The sequence below is a fragment of the Montipora foliosa genome, chromosome 10 (assembly GCF_036669935.1).
Source record: "Montipora foliosa isolate CH-2021 chromosome 10, ASM3666993v2, whole genome shotgun sequence".
Lineage (NCBI taxonomy): Eukaryota > Metazoa > Cnidaria > Anthozoa > Scleractinia > Acroporidae > Montipora > Montipora foliosa.
The window spans coordinates 33,983,714-33,993,087 of record NC_090878.1 but is presented as its reverse complement, the minus strand read 5'-3'; the positions used below and the strand labels follow the sequence as shown (position 1 = coordinate 33,993,087).

Sequence of the window (9,374 nt, the reverse complement as noted above, 5' to 3'; positions counted from 1 at the left end):
CCACAACTAACCGCTTCCACAACTCCACAAAATTAGTGGATTATATTCCAAACTGTACGATTACTTTTAATAACTTTATTAATATTGTTTATCCAACGAAAAACTTGGTAATTTAAGGAACCACTAAAAGCTCTTCCCTATATTGCTTCTTGTCACTTTCTGACAATTTAAATATTTTCACGAGAAAAGCCTGATGTTGCTTGCTACCGTCATTGGAGTACCTTTCAAAAAATCTTGTCCGATTTTACTCATTGATTGAATATGACTTTAATTATTACATAAGTTTAACAGTAGGGAAAAACGTAAATATGATTATTGAGTATTGGAGTGCCAAACAACTTAACAAGGCGTAAATCTTCGTATAAAATAAGACCCTTCGGATCCTAAATTCCTTGACGGAGTTCGATTGACGTTTCGAGAACCTGAGCGGAAGTCATCTTCAGAGACACGTGACTTTCAGTGATTTTGTTGTCTTTCTCAGGACTTCGACACACGTGAAAGATCAAACTCCATCATGCTTTGTCATTTTTGTTTTAAATCTATCGTAGTAGGTCATTTTATAATATACCTTTTCACGGAAGAAATAAATTGATCGTATGGAGTTGTAAGTAATAGATAACATATGAGCGCGAGACCTTTATGGGCATTTAAAACGGCCGTTTTAAAGGTTCCAAACATTTTTCTGTACGCTGTGAAATTGCATACATTTTAAACTTCGGAAGGAAATCCGAGTTCCAGCTCGGATTTGAACCCACGACCCTGTGAGATATGCTTTCACTGTGACTGCGCAATGATGAGCTATGCTGTCTGTCGTTATTTGACTTCGTCTTGCGTGATGCAGTTCGACGGTCAAAGATCCACATTTCTCCCTTGCTCACCCCTGAGAGTCTCTTCTTGTTTCTTACCACGCTGTTATAAATTTTCCACATTTAATTATCAGATACAATCATCAAAAACTAACTTGGACGCAATAGGCCATTTTACAGTTGTTTGCTCAGCGACCAAGCCTATGAATGGCTGTGAGGCTGCCGGTGACCTTGCATTGATACAGACCTCACTGCTTTTATCATGTAAATTGTGTTGTTGTAACGCTAATTTGTCCATATTAACATTACAAAAGCATGAAGGTTTGTATCAAAACAGGGTCACCGGCAGCCTCGCTTCCATTGTTAGGCCTGGTAACTTAGCCACAACTGTAAAACAGTCTATTCTAAACTGATTGTCACCAGGGGCCCGTTTCTCGAACCCTGTGAGCAGAGTCTTCGAGAAACGGGGGCCTGGTCACAATCAGTTTAGCATTGCGTCCAAGTTAGTTTTTGATAATTGTATTTAATAATTACATATGGCAAATTTATAACAGCGTGGTAAAAAACAAAATTTAGTCTTCCTGGAAAACTGTAATGAGGCAGAAACCTGCTGTGAGTCATGATTTAAAGTAATTTAAATAAAAATAAGGGCTCTCCACATTTATTCTCTATCCAAACCATTCCATCTTCCATGCCATTCCTTACCTTTTTTCGGAAACATTTGTGGTCCAACATGCATGGGGATCATTTGCGGACCCGTACAAATCGAACCCGGGCCACTTTGGTGGGAGGCGAGTTCTCTTACCACTGCGCAATGGTCCCAAGAGAAAATAAAAACAATGCTTATTCCAAATTTGGGGTAGGTTCGTACCTCTTGTTGAACACTATATTTCATTGGCTGTATAGTGTCGTACTTCCTATTGTTTTCTGTGCTAAATCCATTGTTATTTTTTTTCTTTCTGTTGTTCTTTTGGCCAATCCTGAAGCCCAGATGAGGTATGATGTCGACACGACCCAAAATTCAGGTGGACAAACAAAGATTTCTATTGTATTTTCCGCTTAGGGCAATATCATTCAAATATATATTTTCTGCCAGCTGTTGAGAAATACTGTAGAACATAAAAGGCTCTAATCGGCGTGTTTTTAAGTTTCCATTAACTTGACTGTATGGGATCACACTAAGTTCACGCAGCTAATAAGAGAGACATGCTTGGACTGCTTTATTTAAATTTTGCGAACTATTTGGATCGCTTTCAAAATGGCGGATTTTTTGCTGTCAGAAAGTCTAATTTTTTAAACATAACTTTGGCAAAAATCATCCTTTAAACAGTTACTTTTTGATTCCTATCAGCTTCATTAATTCACTACATTCTTCTTCTATTATACGGTTTTGTTGTGTGGGCGCACTTCGCCATTTTTCAACGTTAGCAGTGGAATTGCGAACAGACGAAAATCTCTTCTTTGCCTCTGCAGCCAATGCTTCTTCGCTAGGGCTTGTGTTCACCACGATCCATTTTAGTAATTCGTCAGGCATATCAAACCCAGCGAAACTGTAGATTTTCAAAGCGGTTTTAATAGGAAACATGGCTATATCCCGATAATACACTTCCATATACCTCTCTTGGTATTTTTTCGGTAGGTTCCTTCCATATTTAACATTCTCGGCTGTTTTCGTACAAGCGTATCTCGCCGAAGGTATAAATGCCGGAGAGGTATGTTTAGGCATCCACCCGAGCTGAATCCGAGAATTCAGACTTCCACGGGGATCTCGGAGTATTTGAATAACTTTGATATGTGTTTCCGGGTTTTCTTCAAAGACCTGTGGTATAAGGGTTGATATTGATTTGTAAGGAGAACGAACTTGAGCAACTTTTGTGACGCTGTGTTTGTATTTTTTCGCACAAGCCTCCGACGCGAAATCTGGATGAGATGAAAAATCTGGACACAATCTTTTCCCTGTTTCTGAAAAATTACAAAAGTTCTTCGTTTGAAAGGGATTCTTGAATGGAGCGGCTGCCCAGTTTTTCGATGTATGCGCTAGAAATTTCTTAGCAAAAGGAAAATCGTCGAAGTTGCAACTTAAAATGCCATTTACCACCTCCAGCTCGCTTCGTGACCAGTCCTCGTTCGGTTGGTCCTTTCTCCACCTTTTTGTTACCCAGAGAGGTTCGTAAATCATAAATATATTAGGATCTTCGCTAAACATTCGGCTGATAAAGGTAGTTCCCGAACGGTCCGCTCCGAAAATAAGCAAGCTTAATCGACGTTTTGACGAAAGTGAGGATTCTGTTATGTCATTCTCCGTTGGAGTGAGATCAGCATCCGAGTTGTCTGTGAAGTCCCCATATTTCTCCATCAGGGAAAGAAGATCTTGAACTGGCAAACTTTTCGTGGGGGTTTCTTCGTACTTCACTACGTCTCTAGTTTTTGTTTGTTGTGAGCCAATAATCAAAATAGTTATCGAGAAAGTTGCGATTGCAATGACCATCACAAAGAATGAGCGCATGTACACCCTCAGCGAGACCATCCTGTATTAGTGGATTTGAAAATTCTGAAAAAAAAAAAAAACCCAGAGTAACATTGTTAATAACGTCTTGTTACTATCTGTCACCTGGCTTCTCTCCTCCCTCACTCCAGTCCCCCGTCTCTCACTTGCTCCGAGAAGAGAGAGCCTGGTCCCATACTACCTCTGAATTGTTAATTTGCTTTGAAATTCACTATTATCGTGAATAGCCCACTTTCAATATATTAAAATTCAGTCCTTAATACCAGGCATCATCTCGAGGCTCTAGGGAATAAACTCTTACAAATCCTTATATTTATTCCCCAGAGCCTCGAGATGATTGATGCCTTTTGTTTAGGACTGAATTTTAATGTATCGAAATTGGTCTATTTAGAAGACTGAAAGCTTGATATGGATCATGGGAAATGTTCATATTTGTTTGAAAAGACAACCCAAGTGTATGGACATAGGAATCGAGCTGTGAATGTTGATTGACCACCACATCGCTTGATTCTCATGGACAATATTCTAAACACTATTTGATAATGTTCTATTATCACTCGCCAACAAACAACATTAAACACTACAAAAGGTCGATTTCCAAACTTCACGACAAAGCCAAACATTTAAAATCTAAGCTTAAGCGATATTCTCTGGTAGCCTTAAATAAATGTTTTTTTTTTTTTTAAAGAAAGGCGGTTTCTTGATCTTCAGTGATAAAGCGAAAAGAAGCGATTTTTATAGAGTAGAAACTCCGGGTTCAAATAATCCACGGATGTGATTTTTTTATCTTCTTATTTTCTCTGCTACTCCTGGGATACAGTGTCCAAAAATAACGATAATAGTGAATTCAAAGCAAATTAACAACTCAGGATAATCGCAAATTGATGGGCGAGAACGTGTTGCAGAAAACGCATACGCATTGAAACAGAGGTTCTTGAAAACCATCGTTTATTCGATCTTTCAGTCATTTATTCACTTTTTCTTCTTAAATTATTTATAGTGAGGGGGGCAACTGGCTGGGGTCAGCGTTTCGTAGAAACCAGTTTTGCTCGCGGTTTTCATTGAAATTAACAAAACGACTTTCGACCATTTTTGTTGTGATTTTAATCGAACGCGCGTGGTTGCCATAGTAGCTTTTTGGAAACTTTTCTGAGAGAACTGTTGACGATAGGGTAATTTGGTTTTGTCATAGTTACATGATTTTGTGTGTTATAAAAACTAAGGGCACGTGACGCAAAATCCACCTCTGAAATTTGCACAATGTCCTTAGCAGTTTTACAAAGTTTGAGCTTTTCTTTAGAACTCTCGACTCTAGACATTGAGGAGATTTAAACGTAAATAACCCTGCAGTTGAACTGATTCAATTGAAACCGTTTCTAAATCCCCGGGATGGATTAACGATACAAAATTTAGTCGCTAATATAGAAACAAAGACTTTCAAAGAAACAAATTCAGTTGACTGGAGACACTGACTCCATGTTTCCCATAAATTTACTTACTTTTTGGTTTTAGCCAATTCTTATAAAATTCTGCTAGTTTGGTAAATTGGATATAAGCTGGGTGGATAATGTAATGAAAAATCCTTAATTTCATTCCCTCGGCCGTATTATTACACAAGGTGCCGAAAGTTACAAGCAGCCTGGGATGTAGGGAGCTTACGAAACGACGACGCCGACGGCAACGACGACGCTACAAAACAATAGGTTTAGTGAGCATAAACAATGGCTCTGCACGCTCTGCACGTGCGTTTTACACTTTGGTACATTTCTTTGCCGTCATCTCCTAAATGAGGACGTGAAATGACCGAATTCAAGGTTCTGTGGAGGACGTTAGCACATGACGATGAATTTTCAGTTCTCTCTCTAGGCTTCCAACCCACTCATACCAGTTTAATTCCTCAACAGTTACTACACATTTTTAACGCGAAACGACATGAAATAGTTTTGTAGTGATATAAATAACGCGAACTCGTATTTTTAAATGAAGTCCTCGTAGCCGTCGTCGTCCTCGTTTCGTAAGCTCCCTATTGAAAGATCTACGACGGCGAAGTCGACGAAAACATCAGCTCAAAATAAAACTTTGCACGGTCGTTAGTCTTTTGGTATTATTCCATCTCGTTCACGTCGCAAAATGTGAGCGAATTATATTAAAACTAAATTTATTCGAGCGGTTTCAGTGTAAAAATACAATGAATTGTTCGCATAGGCCTAGACACAAATATCCGGATATTTTTTAGACTGATTTAGAAGATTTTGAGATATTTAGAAAATTTCGAGATATTTAAAATTCTTTAGGGAAAGACTATTGAAATCATGTTTTTTCCAAGAAAAATGGCAAAAGAAAGCAAACTTTTAACTGAAATGCTACTTGCAGCGTCAAAGAAAAGTAACAAATTCCTTACCATATGGGTCTGCAGTAATCACATGCAGCAGTATTCTCCATTTAATATATGTCATGCATGTATGTTAAAAAAAAATTGTTCAGGGTTTTATTGTAAGCCTTACAAGGACACCCGTGAATTTCCTCTATTGCTTTATACTTTGTTAGTTTATTGCTGTATTATTTATGGAAATAAAGGCAGAAATTTTGGGGATATTTAGAAAAATATTCAAGAAATTCGAGATATCTAGAAAAAAATATGGGATTGTTTTAAAACATAGCCTGCGTAGCAAATGTTTCCGTGGTGTTTTCTGACTGGACTCTCTTCATTTTTGCTCTCGCCCCATTTTTTGCTCGGTCAAAACACCGAAACGTTCTCTTCTGTGCCCCAAGGAAACGCTTTCTATGCAGGCTACGAAAACATATTTAGGCGATTTCACATGATCAAGATGTGTCTTGGCCTAGGCTCGCATTTGTACCCTTACACGGCCGTTAAAAGCTCAACTTTCGTTATTTCACGCTGTTATGTAGAGTAAGGCAAAAATACGACACAAAATGCGGCCGAAAGTGTGCAACACGAATAGCACGATTATTTTCTCTCTTTTAATGCTACTGGTTGAGGTCCCATTTAGCGAGTTAACACTTGTGTTAAATCAATTTCATTTTTGTTCATTGTTCCCACAGAAGAGAGTTGATACTAGTAGTAGTTACATTGCGTTTCTCTCAAGTCTGACTGGAAGCATTATTGCTTTGTGGCGTCGTTTCATATTTAAGTGAACTAACATAAGAAACCAAACTTGAGACAAGCAAAGGTTATTTCCAAACTATGCTAATTCGTTTATACAACCAACTCATTTGACTCAGTTAACTCCTATCATAAAACAGGAATTTTATTTTTTAATCTCCCACGTCCGACGCAGCACAACAGTACCATTCATTCACATGGTTAGAAATAGAATAAATCCAGCTCGCAACAAGAAAAGGTCTCGAAACTTGCCGCAACTATTGATTTTTCTTAGTAAAGATTTGAGTTGCTCGAGCAACAAAGGCGCTGTTGTCAAGTTATTGAATAATGAGTGGTTACCTTGTCCAATGGCATCCTTTGAAGACCCAAAGCTAAAATGCATACGACGTGAAAGTTATTCACATTTTTTACATGTCGTCTAGTAAATGAAAAACTGCATAGAGTTAAGACCAGTGGTAAATGTCAAAAAGTTCTGTCATTACAGCTGAGACATTTGGAAACTGTCAAACCCTAAAATTCTCGATGGTCGTTCGCTCAATACATGGTCACCGTGTTTGTCCCTATGGAAACCTCTGACATCTCTTAAGAACTCAACAAGCGTAAACCTCGTTTATTCAGTCAATGCATGTGCGCACTATTTCTATTCCCAGCAAAAGAATCCTGGACAAAGGCCAACTATCTGCTACGAATACTAAGCAAAATCTTAGTGAAAGGAGACACTAAAATGAATTTTCAAACAACAGGCTTCTGGAGACAGGATAGTGAAAGTTTTGACTAGAAATTAGCATGTCACCTCCTTATGTTCATTGCAATAAAACGTCTTCAGTATATATGTTCTGAGAAAATTATTGAGCGGAATGAGGAGTGCTTTGGTCAAGGCTCGGTTTCACTTGATGTTTTTACCAAAGGTTTTCCGGCTTTATTTTTGACTTCAGTATCATGACAAGATTAGCAAGGATACCTGTCAATGCAGAAACTGTGTACGGTAGTGGGTGCTTCTCACAAACAAAACCAATGGACAGTAACAATTTTTGATGGAAAAAAAATTCCGCGTCGTTATTAAAGAAGAACATAGCAGGCAGGAGTTTAAAATTTTGGTTTGGGTTTGCTCCTAATTAAGATATTGAGCGAGCCAAGAACATCAACAATTTACTGTACTCTTGCTAAAAAAAAAAAGATTTTCAAATGGAAAGAAAATAGATGTCAAAAGTGGATCTCATAGACATAGGAATCGAAGGGACCAATTTGAAGAATTCAACGGCATAAAAAGTCACCAGCTTCAACTTCATTAGCTCGCTGCGAACGCAGACGTACACTACCGCCGGAAATACGTCTGTGTTCGCAGGACCTAAAGACAAATTTTGCCGTATTTTTTGCATCTTCTTTGACGAATTTTAATAGTTACAAAATAGCATTTACACGGTCTTTAAAACGCTTTTCAATTCTTACCCACTTGCTGGTAGTTTTAAACATCAATATGTTACAACATAAAACTCAGCCTGATAAAATGTACTTACAATTTTTTGACCAGATCTCCGGAGTAGATGTTAATCGCGTATTGCTTCCTTACTCTCGCATTGCCTTCCTCCAATGCGAATATTTCGGCGGATAGCTATTTTTCAATGTGCTTCAATACTTTTTTAAGCGTAAATGTGGCTCTTTTCGTTAAAAAGAACTTATTCATGGGAATTTGTCGAGCACTGATGATGTGTTTGCCACACACCATTAGTAAGATTTCAACGCGATGGCATGAAATTTATTCTTCCGTTCCTCAAAATGTTCTCATCGATCCCCAGGTATCTAAGAAACCGTAATCTTCCCTTTATTGGATGAAACCATTAGACCTCAAAACAATCAAATTCTATTTGCAGAGGCTTCCTTCAAGCATGATTAGGCACTGATAGGGCAATTTTTTCCATCTCGTTCACGTTCTACAATACGAACTAAATATCCTGGATTGGTTCCGACGGATGGCTGCTAAAGATAGAGGAGAAACGATTTTAATCGTTTCTCCTCTATCTTTAGCAACAATTAAAATATTTGTATGATCGCGTTGTTGTCAACTTCACAGAGCACGTGGGTGAAATGTACTCAAATGCGTGCCGCACGCGCAGCACGATTAATTTTTCTTGTTAACCATTGATAATAGGGAATTTAAGAAACGACGGCAACTATAACGCGCCCAAACAATAATATTATTGGTAAAAAGAGGAAAAATAATCGTGCACCGGTTTTGCGGTGCTCTGCATAACAACGACAACGAAAATCTTTCATGGAGTTACCACATTGCTCATGTTGCATCAAAAATAAGTAAATCAATTGGTATTATCTCTAGGATAAGGCACTTTGTACCGCTGAGTACTTTACACCATATCTACAGGTCACTCATTCAACCATACTTAATGTATGGTATAGTAGCGTGGTGTAATACCGCAAAAGTTCACAGAACTAAACTTTTGACCCTTCAAAAACGAGCTCTTCGCCTAATGTATTTTGCTGATTACAAATCTCATACAATACCACAGGTAACCCAGGCTCACTGTGTGCGTCACGTAGGTTTTAAAATATAGAGAACATATGAGGCAAAGTTTAGGTCTGAAAATTTGCTAGAAAATGGTAATAAAAATCGATAAAACTTATCATGTGGTGAGCTGTTGTTGTCTTTAATACGTACACGAAGTTTCGGGGAAAATGGTCCCCGTTCACCTTCTTTCATAATATAGTGACAAGGTAGGAGACGGAAGCCAGCGTCGGGACTCCGATCGACCCAAAACAAGCACGATTTTTTCCGCGAAAATCAAATCCAGTCGCTAAATAAACACGCCAGGCTCGTGGAATAGGAATTTCTCTAAACCATGAATCCACTGAAGCATCTCCAGGTAGCAACGCGGAGCCACCAGACTCCGTAAAACTTGTAAGTTAACATGCTAAAATGGCG

The 9,374-nt window shown here is 38.4% G+C and overlaps 1 protein-coding gene across 1 annotated transcript; it reads right to left on the bottom strand.

Moving 5' to 3' along the window:
- Positions 1 to 1,507: 1,507 nt before the first annotated feature.
- LOC137973612 (carbohydrate sulfotransferase 3-like) lies at positions 1,508 to 8,169 on the bottom strand. The gene is made up of 2 exons (XM_068820455.1): positions 7,954 to 8,169; positions 1,508 to 3,357 (listed from the first exon to the last, which is right to left on the bottom strand). Exon 2 carries the CDS (start codon positions 3,331 to 3,333, stop codon positions 2,137 to 2,139), a length of 1,197 nt encoding a protein of 398 aa, XP_068676556.1. The 5' UTR covers positions 3,334 to 3,357; positions 7,954 to 8,169; the 3' UTR covers positions 1,508 to 2,136.
- Positions 8,170 to 9,374: the final 1,205 nt, after the last annotated feature.